At 34.2% G+C, this 17669-nt stretch overlaps 1 protein-coding gene and 1 pseudogene across 1 annotated transcript; both read right to left on the reverse strand.

The window, feature by feature from the left end:
• LOC110701228 overlaps positions 1-14740 on the reverse strand; it is a 30212-nt pseudogene extending 15472 nt beyond the window's left edge.
• Positions 138-10192, reverse strand: LOC110701229 (pleiotropic drug resistance protein 3-like). The gene is made up of 19 exons (XM_021878837.1): positions 10163-10192; positions 9013-9066; positions 8832-8885; positions 8432-8733; positions 8054-8332; positions 7384-7697; positions 6773-6933; positions 6590-6693; positions 6059-6212; positions 5849-5977; positions 5662-5735; positions 5217-5549; positions 4832-5122; positions 4345-4428; positions 4083-4216; positions 3746-3973; positions 2469-2640; positions 1818-2072; positions 138-720 (listed from the first exon to the last, which is right to left on the reverse strand). The coding sequence occupies exons 3-19, from the start codon at positions 8875-8877 to the stop codon at positions 454-456; spliced, it is 3327 nt and encodes a 1108-aa protein (XP_021734529.1). The 5' UTR covers positions 8878-8885; positions 9013-9066; positions 10163-10192; the 3' UTR covers positions 138-453.
• Positions 14741-17669: the final 2929 nt, after the last annotated feature.

Consider the following 17669-nt stretch of genomic DNA (forward strand, 5'->3'; position numbering starts at 1 on the left):
TGTATATTTTTTTTCTTCTTTTTTTTAATGAAAATTGCATACAAGTATTTGAGAAATACCCGATGAGAGGTATTTTGTTCAAGATCCTATAATCATATAATCACCTAGTTACATTCTTGTTTACAAATACTACTACGTACTTTGTATCTGCTTCTTTAATTATTATACGCAGTCTAGACAGCAACTGGTTGAATAGTTGACACATTGTACACAATAGTCTGCTACAATCAAACAAAAGCTACTGGCTCCAGTATTTTGATAACTTGGTTGCTTCCTGTGTAAGAAAATGTTCAATAACTACTTGTAGACTTGTATTATATAAGCATCTGCTGTAAATAGAGAAAAATAGAAAAACTCAAGTATTAACCAATCAAGTATCAAGTAATTAGCCAAATTAATGATATCCAACCTTAACAAAATGATGAGCCCATCAAATCCGCACCTTACAGCTAATCATCTCCTCTGAAAGTTAAGTTTCCCGATAAAAAATGCAAATAGAGAGGCAAAAGTCAGAGGGAAGATAAGTAACATAGCAGCAACGAGGCCAAGATGATTATGATTTAACCCAAAGTAGTCTTCTATGAACGAAGCGACTGTAGTGCTTTTGCCAAATACTGTGATTTCTTCATGTATATCACCGTACTGGGAAGACAGAAGACCATGTAGAGTCCAAGAAGTTGGACACAAATAAAATAACCACTGCCACCACTTGGGAATTTGCTGCAATGAATACCACTGCAATATTAGTTTTCCAACTTATAAAAGATCTAACAATACTAACTAGTGCTCGATTATCTGATCCAAACTTGCAAGATTACATAACAAAAAAATTTCACACAACAGAGTTTACTGACCTGAAATCAGTGTGACTAATATAGACTGATTTATCATTAAAAGCTACAGAGTAATTAACAATAGACTCAACAAGGCTGAGCCAACCTGAACGTGAGCTATACATTAGGAATTCCCTTGTGGGGCTTCCTAAAAAAAAATGAACGTGAACTGAATGACTCATTAAACAATTATGATCTGAGTCGAACACGATCCAAACGGCCTATTTTCTGCCTCTATAAAGAATACTAATCACAAGCAACCCATCTGTATGATCTGAGTGTACTGAAACCTCTTCAGTTACAGTTGCGCTTTGATATATTAAAATTGAATGGAAAATTAAGCAGGTCAGCCATAGCCACAGGATGTTACAGCTATTACTTCTACATTATCCCAATGTCTGAACAGAGGCACCAAACCATGAGAGAATGAGGGGAGCCTAATGTGAACAGCCTTGCCATGTTAACCTTAATTGACCTTTGATCAGCCAGCAAACTATCTGCTACTCTAATATAACCAAGAAGCTCTGACCAGACAGAAACTCGATAACCATTTCCTTATTTAGTCCAGTAATTTGACTTCTAGCCAGAAAGAAAAGATAAAGACCCCTTTTCTCTGATGTTTCACTATTTACAAGATAGTTTACACTTTAAATACCTTTATAATTGTTAAGCCATATTCTTCTCTTCATCACTGATGATGTTTCTAGGAAATCCGACTATATTGCACTTTTTTTTCCGAAGGTGGCTATCCTTTCTGAACACTCCAAAATAGTACAAGTGACTAATATATCTAACAGAATTCATAACAAGATCAACTATTAATGCTTAAATCATTTAGTATATGCTTAATATGCAACAAAGTTATTCCCAGATCTGTTTAGCAAAGTCATCTGTGGGAAAGGTATATGTTTCTTAAATGAAAAAAGGAAGACATTTCCAAGATTTTTTTTGATGCCAAGGGCATATTTGAAATAAATAACTCACCGGTTTAGGGATCAGAAATCCAGAAAACAAATTCATCAGCGCATAGTTAGCAGATGCTATGATTGAAGCCACCTGGTAGTTTGGTGTCAATGATGCAAGCATCATGCCTAAGTAATTGAAATACACCAAAGTACAGGACATGGCGTAGAAGTACCAGATCAACTTGTAGGCCGTTAAGTAATACCCAATCATTGGATATGAAATAACTGTGAATATTAGAGCTATTGTAAGAAGATAAGGAAGCTCGACGGTGACCTGTAAATCAGCAGTTGGACAAGTTAAACTAGCCAACAAAGATATGCAAAATAATTGAGTAAAGAAAATCAAGATTTTCATATTCTGTCCACAATAGGAAGCAACCCCCCTTCTTGCCCCCCCCCCCCCCCCCCAAAAAAAAAAAAAAAAAGAAAAAAAAAAGAGAAGTAAACAAGGTGTTCAAAGGAAATGTGTGAAGATATAAAACAAGGAGAACTACTAAGTTTGACCTGGATACTTGTTTGCTCTTTAAGATGAAACAAAATAAAAAAAAAAATTGGTTTTTGAATGCTATTTGTGAGTTAAAATTGTTTTTACGGATATAATGGAACTAAACAAATTTTAGTGACTGCAGAATGTCCCAAATGAAACCAGGAATGAAAAAAAGAATTATACCTGTGCAAAAGAATAAGCCCACGAGGAATACATCCCAGCAAATCTTTCCCGATAAACAACACTTCTTTCTGTTGATATGAAAGGAAGGACAGTTGAACAGTTGTTTATCCCCAAGAATGTTACAGAGGCAAACATCGAACCAAATATCGTGAACATACTTTGTTCATCTTTTCTGCCATTTCAATGAACATATTGCTAATGTAAATATGTAAGCAACATTTTAAAGAACATAATCATAATATAATTTGGCATGGAAGCCAAAATGTAGCAGCTAGCAAGCACACATCACATATTACTGAATAGCAACTTTTAAAACGATTGTAACCAAATATTTCTTACTGAAAAATACTTTAAAATTCAGGAAATCACATAACTGATGGCAAAATAGATAATTTCTGTACAATTATGAAAACCTTGCAATGAAACAACAATAACAACAAAGACTTAGTCCCAATATGATTTGTAATCGGCTAACATGATCATCATAAGGAACCGTCCAAAAAGGAAAAAGAGCATAACAAAATAATCGATTGAATGAAAGTTGGAAAAAAAGTATGTAAAATGAGAAACAGAAAGAGTATACTAATAAAATAACGAGAGTTTTGAAAAAGTGGTAAGGGGATAAAAAAGAGAGGAAAAACATGTGAGTGAAAATATAAAGTTTTGAGAAAACTGTAGCAAAGGAAAACAAGGAAAACTTGGCAAAACACAAGTTGAGTAAACAATAAAAGCAAATAATATAATGAAAAGTATATACATATATATTTAAACATGAAAACCTTGCAATAATTCTAAATTTTGTCTGCCATATTCCATATATGGCATGCGTATATTTGGATATATGAAAACCAGATATCTAGTAGACCTAGATAATAAATAGGGTAACCCAATGGGTATAGTGTTAGGGTCAAATTAAAAGGGTGGTCAATATAGGGCCAAAATGATAGCCCAATAAATTTGTAAACGAAATTAACCCAAAAATAAATAAATATACATTACATGTATAGCTTCGTTTTCACTTGTGCTCATTTATGTCTCGCCTTTTTAATTTTTCTTCTCGTTTATTAACACACCCACTATTGACATCCAAGTATCCTGACAAATGACAAGGTGACCTTTTATTGAACCATATTGACCCTGCCTCAACCCAATAGTTAGGTCTACAATAAGTGCATCTTTTCAGGATATTATATTTCCATACTGACACTAGTTGTAGGAGGGCTAGTGATTGAAACAGTGGATTAAGTTTAGATTCCTAAAGAAAAGGCCCAACTTACATGCTCCTCCCTTGTTGCCAGAACAACAATCCAAATATTAGGGATGACACAAAGGAAAACAAGAGGCGCATCAAATTGTATGAAGGGCTTCTCCAGTAAGATAGTTGTTGTTTCCAAAGACAACATTTATATTGTTCCCAACCAGATAGTGAAAAGCGGCTATGGAAATGGAGATCCTTAGAGTCCACAGAAGGGACGCTTAGCTTCTGTACAATCTCTTCATTGTTCCTGGAGTCAACATGACGCGAGAAGATACATAAAGAACTGATAAATCAAAATACAATAGATAAGGAAAGAAGTGCAACAATCACTAAATGACAATACACAATACACTTACTTGCATAGAACAGAGTTATTGTAAACTTTGGCAAAATTGATTCCCAGTTCAACTTCAGAAGATGCAGAAGTGACCTCTAACATCCATGTTGCAGGATTATAGTTATCTTTAATCTTCGGCATAGAAGGTATTGTCTATTCAATTATATATGAAAAAAATTACCACGGTAAGACTTGGGAAAAATCTATGAGGCAGTGAAAATCCAATTTAACTACGAAACAAAAGATCTAGCACAAAATTAGGATATTTTAGAAAGAACAACCTGAAAATATTCAATAACTTTCCTTGATTGCTGACCCAGGGGTCCAGAATAGATTATGCGCCCACCGGTTTTTAAAAGCATCAACTGCAGTAAAATGTAAAACAATACATATACACCATTAAAATTCAACCTCCCGCCTAACAATTCCATATTAAACAGTAGAAGTAGAGCATGAAGTGAGAAACAAATGTCTCAGTTACTTCAGGATAATAATTAATCAATGATGCATTACATCATGTAAAATTGTAAAGACATCATCAATCCATCAGTAGATAGGTCTTTACATTAGACAAAGAGGAATTACTGTAACAACAAGATATTTATTGTATCTTGTATAACTCCATTCACTCTTAAATGGTGAAGTTTATTAGTAGATGAATTGCAATAAAGTTAAGTTAGTGGTAATATATCAGGGTGCAAGCAAATGCTTCAAAGGATATAATCAGTAGCATTTTTATCAATGAGACAAGTATCCTATGTATCCTACCTCATCAAATGCTTCAAATATGTCAATACTTGGTTGATGGATGGTGCAAACAACAGTTCTGCCAGTAGCAACAACGTTCTGTACTGCTCTAATTACAATGGCAGCTGCTCTTGCATCCAGACCTGTTGTAGGCTCATCCATAAATATAATTGATGGGTTGGCCACAAGCTCCACAGCAATAGTAAGCCGCTTTCGTTGCTCAGTTGATAGACCATTAATACCAGGTAAGCCAACTAAGGCATCTTTAACTTCATTGAGCTCAATAGTTTGTAGGACTTCGTTAACGAATTCCTGAAATGAAATTAAGAATATTGTAAGGTAACCTTCAAAATAAGAAGGAACAAGACTTGCAATGCAACTCTTTCCAGGTGAATTAAGGTCATACTGTTTTGGTTTTTGAATCAACATTATCAGGAAGCCGAAGCCAGGCAGAAAAGATCAGTGATTCCTCAACGGTAATATTTGGAGAATGTATATCTGTTTGTTCACAATAGCCTGATACTCGTGCAAATGTTTCCTGAACCTTAGGATACCCTCCAATACGAATTTCCCCTTCGATGGTTCCACTTGTTTTCCTTCCAGCAAGAACATCAAGAAGAGTCGTCTTTCCAGCTCCACTGACACCCATCAACGCGGTAAGGACACCTGGCTTAAAAGAACCAGTGATGTCATGCAGAAGTTGGAGTTTCTTCTCAGTAAAGCCTTGTTCTCTCATTTCCTAAGAGAAGAAAATTTATTACTCCGTATAACACATTCACTTCCTTGGGTCCTATGAACCACTTATTGCAGAAGGGGACCTCAAGCTTAAAAAAATTTAGTTTTGACATTACCATTGGGGTATCAATGTAATATTGCACATTCTGAAATGTTACAGTAAAGGGTTGGAATGGCAAGATCATATAACCTGCCATGATTACCAGACGTTTTAGAATTGCGAGGATAGAAATAAATGTTACGGGGAAAAATGTCCACACGAGTAATGCTAATTAACTGGAAATTCAGATGAATGTTTTTAACCTTTATTAGCTTCTACACAGCTTTTCTTCCCACAGATCTTTAGCTCGTTCTCTACTTGATATGGATCTCCTGATCCTTGTAATTGAGAAAGTTTTTCTCTAGAGATGAAAGCTGTAGATGCTCTCGGAGCTACAAATATAATCAAGAAAACTGTAAATCAGTAATGCTACTATGACTTTTTTTCAGGGAAAAGACAAAAGACAGTCTCACCCTTTAAGAAAGTTAATGCTAGAGTAAACCCCAGAGTGGAAAGTACGCAAAACCCAAACAAAGCGCCAACCGAAACCCAGACAAAGTAACCATCAAACAGTAGTCCACGGGATTGAAGAACTTCATGACCTATCGTTGTATTTGAAGCAAGCATCTACAGATAAGAATAAGAATCAGCAACAGCGGAGGACAGCATACACCAAGTATTGTACACCAGCAACACTTTGAAGTGTCAGAGGCCCATAGCCTAAAGCTTTAGGCATTGAAAGCAGATGCCCATCAAATGATCTCGTTCAACTTAGAGAGGATGACAATATGACACTCCTAGCTAGAATATCATTATCCAAGAAGGCATGAGCCGATAGCCAACTAGCTGTTGTAGTTGTCAATAATCAGTCCCAACACATAGATACACAACAAGAATGTCCAAGATAATCTTGTAGCAGGTTCTTGATATATCCTTGAGATGAATCCTATTGTTTAATCTAGCAGGTCAAATCAATCATAATTTTCATGCCTTTAACAGCTTACCTTTTGCCACCTTGGAGCAAGGAATTCATTAGTTGCGAGACCAATCTCTCCATAAGTAAGTGGGACAACCCAAAATCCCCATCTTAACCATACTGGCATCGAAGCTGCAAGTTAACACACAGGTAAATAATATACTCAGATGATCTGAAATTCTACTAGGTAAAACTTCACAAGTACTCTTACATCGTGGGATTATGAATCCACTAAATATGAAAACAAACAGTATGAAGATAACGGACGCAAAAGTGGAAGCAACTGTGGTACGAAACAGAGAAGCCAAGAGCCTGAACATGGATATTGATGCCAAGTGCACACCCGAGAATAGAAGAGCTTGGCAAAAGAACCTGACATACACAGAAAATTCTCAAAATTTACACCAATAACCAGTTGACCACAGTTTTTTTTAAAAGTACTAAGATCGATGAGTGTTAGATTCAGACACAGCAACCAAACAATGACAGTAAAAATCAAGGAAGAGCCCAGCATTAAAAGTGTTTAAGAAGGTATAGATGTAAGCAACCTCTCTCCTAACCAATCAAGACTCATAGACAAAGCTGTTTGCAATTTTGCACAAGGTAAGCTGAGCTACATAAAAAACTTTAGTTTGAAAGTCAATTTTAAAATTCAAATTAGATCACCAATTCACCAGGAACTATACCAGACAAACTTACTTCACCTCAATGGATTAGGGTAGATGAATTCATGTATATATGGTGTCATTGTGATGAAGCATCCTTACTTGAGGTATATACTGACTAATTTTGGTACACAGCACAAAACTCCTCAAAACTTACCTTCCAACTTCTGGAGCATATCCAATGGTATAGTAAGTAAGTGAGGTCCAGATAACAGCTAGCAAAATGGACAAAGGGATCTTCAGGATAGTGGCAGGAATTGCATAAGCCCAAGCAGGGTAGAAATATAAGTCTCTCTGTTTAAAGAAAACAGGAAGTCTCATGATAGTCATTGACAGTTCTGGAAATCCATCAACAAGAAGCATGATAAGACCATAGAACAGAGCACCCAGATAATAATTTGCATGAAGAATGTCAACATGCATCCGTGTACGTACAAATACAGTCATTGTTATCAGAGCTATAATGACCAACTGCAAGAGGAAAAATATCAGGGGGAAAAAATTTAATTAGGCTGCAGTTACATTTAGCTCTTATATATATACACTACATAAAATGAACATTGAATCTGACATTTAAGGGAAGGAGTAAAGGAGATATTTGAAGTTTGAATCAATAACCTCATAGTTTTATAGCTGCTACTTATATAACTAAGTCAGAAAAGGTTATATATATGTTTTAAACAATACACGCATGCACATGTATACACACAACAAACATATACAAGCGTGCCACGACAAATGCATGAATAGCAAGCAACAATTGAAATTATCGGTCAAAACAAAAATTCCAGAGAACAAAGAAAAGGAGCAAGCACACTGTACACTACCTGAATAATTTTGAATATATATATGAAAGAGTTTCTCCTCATAAGCAGGAATTCCCTTGACATACAAGCTTTGAAGAGTTCTCCCTTTGGCAGAGAAAACTTGTTAAAGGAGATAGCGTAATCGTCAACCTGTGTCTTCACTGGTGGCTGCAAAATCTCCTCATATAAAGTCCTTCCAACATGAGATACCCTATATTTCTCACAAAACATATCTACAGAGATATAACCATAAGGTTCTTCACGAAACCAGTACTGTGGTTGGTCTTTTTGTGAAATAACCTGTAGAAAGAAGGGTATAAAGTGGAGGAAATTGCACCTCTGCAGTCACTTCATAATAATAAGTCTACATCACCATATACCAGACTTGAAAATTGTTACCTCCTGAAGAAAGTCAGCTATTCCCTTTCTCTTGGGACACCTAAAACCACAGGTCTCAAAAAATTCCAGGACACAATCACGAGGTCCATGATACACAATCTTTCCTTCTGCCATTAAAATGACATCATTGAAAAGATCAAAGGTTTCTGGTGCTGGCTGAAGAAGGGCAATCAATGCAGATGCATCTGTTATGTGAACCAACTGTTGAATACACGAGACAATCTGAAATGCAGTAGAACTGTCCAAACCATTCGTTATCTCATCCATAAACAATGCCTTGGTTGGCCCAACAATCATCTCACCTATAAAATTCCATTATAACAACAAATCTTCAGACTGATGGGGTATGTTCTAATTTAAGTTACAGAATAGTTGTTTTATGCATAATTCAATGAAGCACCTGTAGTCAATCTTTTCTTTTGACCACCTGAGATACCTCTCCTCATAACATCTCCTACCATAGTGTCAGCACATATATCAAGTCCAAGAATCTGCCAGAGAACAGATGGCAAGTAGCGAGTGCATGATTGGCAGCAAGCTAAATAAATCAAATATGAAGCAGGTTTTCCAAAAAAACTTACTTTTAGTATATAGTCTGTCTGCAGGGAACTCTTTAATCCTTCGACAGCTATTGCCTGTGTAAACATAGATTCAATACACACGTGTACTAAACAGTATGGTACTTCAGAAAATAAAAATTATTAAAAGCATTATGATAGTAAAATCAGAGATTAAAATTACCAAAAAAATTTATGCTTCTTTTTTCAAACTGCATCTCATGTATGCTTTACTTTAATCATTTATGTAAAGTTTAAACACTTAGTTTAGAGATTTAGCAGGAAGGGGTGAAGAGCACTGTCGGTTCCATTATTAGGTAATTGAAAGAAATATAGAAAAAAATAAGCAAATGCCTCATATACTCTCATATCGTGAAGGAGGAGAGATTCCAGGAATAAGAAGATACAGCAATCTCTTGAGGAGTTCCTATTTAGAATATACACTCAGGATCAAGGGATGAAGAACTCATTAACTTGTTGAGGTTGTGGGAGTTATCTTGTCTTCAATGACCATAATGACAGGGTTATATCACCACTAAAGTCTGTGCAACCAAAATCAAATTTTAATAAATAATCAAATGAAGGACTAGAATCAAGAGCATTTCCTTTGCTGGCATTGATTTATATTAAATTGATATTCTTTCTTCTTTTTTTGATGCATTACTTTTAAAATCACAGACCCCTAGGCAATTTTTGGAGAAGAGAGAGAGAAATTATGTGATATGAAAGAGATAGAGAGAATTTATTAACTAAAAAGGAAAGTGAAACATCTAAATTGAAACTTCCATACATATAAAGTGATGCATCAAAAAATAAATAAATAATAAAAAAAAAAAAAAAAAAGGATGAAGTGTTTAAATTTATATAGCAAAGCAAGATGCCAAACTGAGGTAATTTTCATAGCTCACATATCACAGGGAGCTTTAACAGGATAATAACCTACTAATCTTTAACCACAGACAAACCTTTCAACTTATAATATGATGCAATTGCAATGCTATTTTGCCTAAGTCGAAAACATAGTGAGTTGTCAAATTCCAACTTAGATACAACTAGTACAATAGAAAAGGTATCATTTATTAGATATAGATCATACCTAATTGAAGGAAGCAAGGGATCAGATTAGCAATACAGCATACATAAAACTGCAAAGACAAAGTCATAGCTGAAATACCTTCATGTACGCATCTATGTCAGCATCTGGAATGATTCCTTCCTGTTTCTCCCGTTTACAGACCTCAATTAACAAGTCTAAAGAGGCAAAATACTTCCATTATTACTTGGACTTAATGAATGGTCATTCAAAAAAAAAAAAAAAACATTAATAAGGAACAGAATAAAACATACCTGCACGGCTACCCACACCTTGACAACGAGCTGAAAAATCAATTGTCTCTCTCACGGTCATGTCAGGAATGTGCAGGTCATGCTGACTTATATAAGCAGAAGTTTTTTGAGGAATAAAATCTTCAAATTTGTGCCCATTGTATTCTATATCTCCTTTAAGCTGCAAAAAAAGAAAAAGAAACAATATGTGTAAGAGTTGCAAAACAGTGGTTCTATTAAAATGAAAACTCCTACTAGCCCCATTCATGGTCTCTCCCTATTAAGATTTAAGATCTTTCTTTCAAAATAGAATCATGCATTTGATCACAATGAGGTTTAACAGATTTAAGTCCAGTAAAACCTCGAGTAAAATCCTCCCATTTCCAGAACCAAAATGCAAGAAATAAGGAAATACAGAAGTAAAAAGCATGTTTTAACTGCACTAGACAATATCATGCAAGTGTATAAGAGAAAAGGAAAGGTCATAATATTTAATTATATATAACCTCCAAAGAGCTGTCGAGGTTTCCTGAAAGTGCCAACAAAAGGGAGCTCTTCCCACAACCAGGTGGACCAAGTAGTAGAGTCATCCTGCAAAAACACCAGCAACTACATGAAAACTTTTGGAAAGATAAACGTAATACATCTTGATACTCTAGAGATCTGTGAGTTGATATTAATAATTCTAATATAACTATTTTAGTGTTCACCTATTGTACGCTAGCAACCCTTCCAACCCACCCACCTTAATCCCCCAAGAAAAAATAGAATTACTCAAACAGATTAGGGTACATATGATAATAAGATGCACAGACTTATAGATGTTATGTAATTATTAGGAGAGCTGAGAATTGACAGCATTTTAATCCCACAGAATCTCAAAGCTAGTAACCTTATAGTCACTCTGAACATAGAGATAGATATCATAGCTTTCAACACTGTCAATTAGTTAAAGCTCTCCAACCTTCAATCTGCATAATCATAGATGTATTACTGTGCTACTCCTTATAGAGAACTGAAGCTATTTTAAAACTAGGAATTCTTGAAAGCTAAAAATTCACAAATCTGAAAGTTACAAGTAACATTAAAATTGAAGCCTAAGCATCAAGTTCTTTATGGGGCTATACAGCAGAGTAGCAGACCCCATATAAGAGGCAAAAGCTTGAATTAAGGAATTTACACTTTGTGTCTTCCCCACTCCCCTTTCATGTCTCTTTAATTTGCTTCCATATAACTTGGCCACATAGGATTAGTGATACGTCATTTTAAGCACATCTAAAGAAGAAAAGGGAATCGCAAACCCATAAATTATGACAGACAACATCAGTATTCTACCAGCTTGGATTAGAAGAAGACTAGCAGTAAAGGAGTATGGTAGTGTAATGTTGTCTCAAACACTTCAGTCTGAGAATATTAGAAAACACCTACAATCCCCAATCCCCATAGCCAGGTAGTGTCATGTTTCCAGCAGAATTAGAATGTTACATTAATGTGAATTGTGAATTTGTGATAATGGTTGGAAACTCCACCCACAAGACCGAAAATGAATAGTGTACCAATTTATCTTCATGTGATCATCTTTGAACCAGTAAGACATACTGGCCTTTGATACGAATTGAGCAGCACAAAACTTTATCAAGGAGAGAGCATAATAGTGAAAGCACCCTGACAAATGATATATATTGAAGATCATATTATGTAGCAGCGGCGTGACATTGATCACCACTTGACCAAAATAATATTCAACCCAGATAAGGGAAGAGCCACACAACTTTATTCACATAAAAGTAATTCTTTCTTTCATACTATTCTTAGCACCAAATGAGGGAAGACCACATACAAGCTTCTACACATGAAATAGTTGTTCTGTCTGAATCTTTTTAGCACAAAGTTAAACACTCATAATGTAGACAAATTATTTGCTGACCTCCCAGGTTTGATTATACCACTGACATCCTTAATAATGCTAAGCTTTGCTTCTTGCAGTCGAGACCCTGCTAACTTCGAAAAGACCTGTACAACAGGACAGTATAACTCAGAGACACTGACTAAAGTCTTCCTTTTGGTAAATTCGACATTTTTTTTAGCTTAGAAAATAACAATGTCTATTTTCTAATAATATTAGCATCTATTCAGCTTCATGCATTCGTTAAATATTAGTAAATGAAGTCATAGTCCAGAGTCTCCAGACACCAAACAATGACTGATCTACATAAATACATAATGCGAGCTACAACTAAGAGCTACTGTTACATATGAATTTTTCCAAATTCTTCATGTACTTACAGAAAGACTGCTTTTAAAAGTGTTCCACAGAGTAGGAAGGGGCTTGCCATCCACAAGCTTACACCTTGCGTCCACAAAAAGGTTTTTATACTTCACCTTGACAGCAGGAAATTGTAACCCAACTCTACACAGGAGAAGAATTGCAAAAGTTTAGAGAAGACCATATTTCAAAAAGTGATAAAGTATTGCATTCAATCAATTCTAGTGGCTGCAATCTGATACATCCACTTAGTTTTGGGTGTATCATAATCAGTGTAATACATGCAGGTAACTAATTTAAATAATTTAAACAGTAGGCAAGCAATATGACTTCGCTGACTATTAAACTCTGTGCTTTTGAGATGTAAATTCTACAACTATAAAATACAGTGAATCCTATATTCTGTGACAAATGGGTACATAGGGCCATAGGGGTCATTACACCTTTGCAAGTATACAAACTTCAAGTAGACAGAAAGATCATGAAGCACTCGCACACTACTTTTATAGGTCGTTAAAAGGAAAAATCAGCTTTATGCCACAACAGAACTCCTCCACAAAAAACATTTTTGTTAATCTGAAATGGCTTTATCTTCTTTATCAATGGTAATCACAATTACATGGTTCCACCAAAAATATCACCTGCAGCTAGCCAGAGTTCCATATTTATCATAATATATTACCAACACGCAAAAAAAAAAAAAAAAAAAAAAAAAAAAAAAAAAAAAAAAAGGAGATGAATCTAACTGGCACAAAGAAACCCACTCTTGCTAAATTAGTATATGCCCAGACCACATACTATCTATAAATTTCTAATTTATCCCAGTAATTAGATTTAATTAATTAAATCTTATTGAAGTTATTATTTTAATTTTCCAATATTACCCTAACCGATTTTATTTTAGCCATTTTATCAAACCAAGTATATAGATTACATTGTCAAAGATAATATTACTAAAATATCTAGAAAACAATTCAGCCATTGATTCGGTAATACTCCATTTTTGCTTAAATATTTACACTAATCTGAATCCCATTCAGATTAGGATATGCTCTAGTTAGCATTATTTACATCACAGAACAAGTGGAAATTTAAAAGTAAATGTAAACGTAGATGTGAGAATGTAATATATTAAATGAAATCTTGCAAACATTCTTAGGGCATCCAAAAATCCATAATGGAATAACTTCCCACCCACCCTCCATCCTCCAGGATCCAAAAGAGAAGCACACAAGTTGTACTCATAGAGGTAAGTAAAGGGGAATCTAGTGAGACAAGCAGTCACAAAATCTAAATATTCTGGATATGTGGCCAAAGTCTCTTTGGCTTTTTTGGCTAATCTAACAATCCTAACATCACCATATTCCCCCCTCCCATTGAAAAAAAAAATACCAATACAATAGAAGTACTAGATTTTAAATGGGCAAATATATAGCTATGAGAAAGTACACATATTTTACTCATATCATGCATAATAGTGATAAAACTTACTTTTCCATTCTTTTCCTAAGTTTCTGCAACAACCGAAGGTTATCTTGTTCAATCTGATTGATGAGCTTCTCAATGAATTGATAACGGTCTAGAGGTCCAAGCATAGAGACATCAATCATCCGTTTTCCCTTGGCATTAATTGTGCTTCCATCATCATATTCATCAAACAATAACATCCTTGATCTTTGATAGGTTGGTAACCTCTCAATTTTAGCCCATTCCTGAACAAACTCCTCATCATGGACATCTTTTGAAGAGTCCAAAGATGTATTTCCTCTGAAACTGGACGTGTGACTCCGGAATGACAATCTTGAGCTTTTACCATGCTCTGCCAGTTCAGAATGCTGAGGTTCAATTTCATCACCAAACAATTGAGACATAGCAAAGCACTAGAAAGGACACACGGAAGCAAAGAAGACAATGGAAAATAGGAGAGGGGTTTATCTATTCACTAAATTGTTATATTATTATTTTATAAACATGCAGAAAAATAACATAACAAGTGCACCAGTGTCTAACAAAATTCAGATCTGCAAAAAAATACAAATTTGACTCTCACATATGGGACACTGGTTGGATGCATGTACTAAGAATGACATGCGACATGACCATCACTTAATTTAAATAACATAAGACTGACATAGAAGCATAGAACAATCTAAATGAATAGCAGAAAATGAATATTATATGATCTGTGTACAGCTGCACAAGATAATTTATCTTAGCTTACTAACACAAATGAATTGTAATCAAGCTACGTACTTAATAAATTAATAATTCAAGATCTGAACTGATGATTAATTAAAAGGTCATTTCACTTGCATATAAAATAGTATAAAGTACATTGTGCATTGAATTTACATTTAAACAATTGACCTGCAGGCTGTAGCAGTATAGTTGACATTTTATAGTTTTAAGAGTTAATAGCCTAATAACGGAGTAATTGTGTCATCTTATGCATTGGCAAGACATAAACATCCATGATCCATATATTCAAAATGAAAAATAAAGATTTAAAATATACAAGGAGAGAAAGAAAGTGGAGTATAGTAGATAGAAATCAACTTGAATAATTAAAATTTGAGGGTGTTATCTATCTAACCTATACATAATAATTAAGAGAATATTATAGCAATATTATTTTTTGATGTTAAACGAAAAAATAACAAAAAGTGTGTTTAGTTATGTAAGCAATGATGCTACAGAGAACCAAATGCCGCCCCCATTAAACTTTCAAAATTGCCATAAGTTGACATGTATTGAATAATACTTGGTGAATGAAAGTGTTAGGATTTCTCAGACTGAACACTGCGTTGCAACAAGTAATCAGCAGCATTTCCCATACAGATTCTTAAGGTAAAAGGGTTGCATATCCAAAGAAGATCTCCATAAGTCAAATCATCAAATATAATAACAATCAAAATTAATACCCATCTTATGCTCAACCCAACTCCTTGTTAAGTAGAAATATAGCAAAAGTATCGCCTTTTCTTGAGTTTATTCAACGGACAGATACTCCCTTCGTCCAAAATTATATGTCACGCATAAAAGTAAGTATTTGGGGGTGAATAGAGATGACAAATACGAAGTATTACATATCTAGGTAAGATCTTTTAATACTCGTAATAACAAGGGGTTGGGATAATGCGACAACTACATCCCAACGAAGAGAGTACAAGACAAGCACCCTAAGAATAACCCTCGACGACCAAATTGTCAGCTACGAAGTACTAATATAGATACTCCGTGTATATAAGTATATTGCTGCTTAGCTGTAATTATTGGTGGATTAGTTTGAAAGTTAAGCTAATAAACTAATCAAGTTCATAAATTTTTCCTGGGGTGAATACATTTGATTTAGGAGAATCCTTCTAAATTCAACCAAAAATTAAACAGAAAATTGCGATCCACATACTTCGTACTCATTAATTACTTGCAAAACACTACCCAACTCCTAAAATAAGCAGATAAATTTAAAAAGCAAATAAAATCAAGTAATACTAAGAAATTGAGAAAAAAAAAAAAACTTAATTAAAGTAAGGAGATTGAAAAATGTGCCTGCTTAATTTGAAATTTGATTATCCTCGAACTTGTTGAGCTGCTAAATGATATTCCGCCTGTAAATCAGGAAAAATATGCAGAGATTAGAAATGAAATTTGTAATCAATGACAATTTTTAATTCAATATACAATTCAATTGCTGGGGAATTTAGATTACCGATTATAAAATACGAGAATGTGTTGATATTTATGTAAGAATTGCGAACATAGGATATTTAAAAGATAAATTGAACATCATCATAGTATGAGTTCAATCGTAAGTGCAGAGTACCTGGTTTAGTATATACGGTAAAGATTACTAGCAAGAGTGCAGGAATTGACTTAGTTGGCGAGAAATTCACCTTGTAATGTAATCTCAATCTAGTGAGTTGTGACCCCAAGCGTTGCCCCGGATTGCTATTGTTGTAGAAGTAGGCATCGATAACTGAAAGCTCCTATCACAGGAAACCAGGTTGACAATGCCCGGAAGAGTTGGGGGATGAAATTTGTGCCCGATGAGAATCGAACTTGGCACCTCAATGATGCGAGGTGACCTTTGGACAACTAAACCATACATCCACCCCATAATAGTTTTTCGTAGCTACCCTTGACAAGAGTATAAGACTAAAATAATTTATGTCATCCACTTAATTATTACTCATATAATTTTATATGTTTAATTAATGACATACTAGAAGATATAATCGATTAATACTCATATACCGATTATTTATAAAATTGATTATTATGTAAGATTGCGAAAATAAGATACAAAAGATAAATTAAATCGCTCCTTCAACATCATCATATTCATAATAGAAGTGTAATGGAGTATCTGGTTTTACCCTTTTAGGCTTCTCTGAATTGCTAGCTTTTACTTTAAGCATTTCTTGAAAACTAGGACGCTTTTTTTTTACCACTTGTGTTTTATATTATTTGCAACGATTATACACTTTTTAGTTTCTACTACTCCCTCCATTTTTAAATACTTGTTCCATTTCTTCATGCGCAGAATTTTATTGGAGAAAGTAATAATATATAAAAACAGAGGTAGTACAATATATCACTATGTCCTCGTATTTTAGTGAGAAACTAAGGAATAGACCCTTTTACTTTGTATTCTCTTACAAACCAAGCTCATTGACCACCCATTTTCACTCACTAGTCACTACAATTAGGACCATATGCACCAACTCCACCATAAGTCTTTATTCTCTTCGTCTTATTATTGCTAAAGTTAAATTAATTTTGTTATTTTTATTGAACAGTTAATAAAAGCTTATTTTATATTGTTGTACGGGTTCTCTATTACATTTTTTGCTTAAAGTTACTCATTTTTATTAATTAAAAAGTAATTTTTAATAAACTTGGGGTATGTTTAATTAGTTCGTCTTATCTTTGTGATCTAATATGAATATATTTTTTTTAATTAATCTAAATATGGAGTTTTGTTGGATTTAATTATGTGTATTAAAATAATTTGACAATCCATATCTATAATAAAAGCAATCATTCCTTCAATAATAATAACAATAATGGTTATAATAATAAATACTTG

This window comes from Chenopodium quinoa, unplaced genomic scaffold, assembly GCF_001683475.1.
Source record: "Chenopodium quinoa cultivar QQ74 unplaced genomic scaffold, ASM168347v1, whole genome shotgun sequence".
NCBI classification, from domain to species: Eukaryota; Viridiplantae; Streptophyta; class Magnoliopsida; order Caryophyllales; family Amaranthaceae; genus Chenopodium; species Chenopodium quinoa.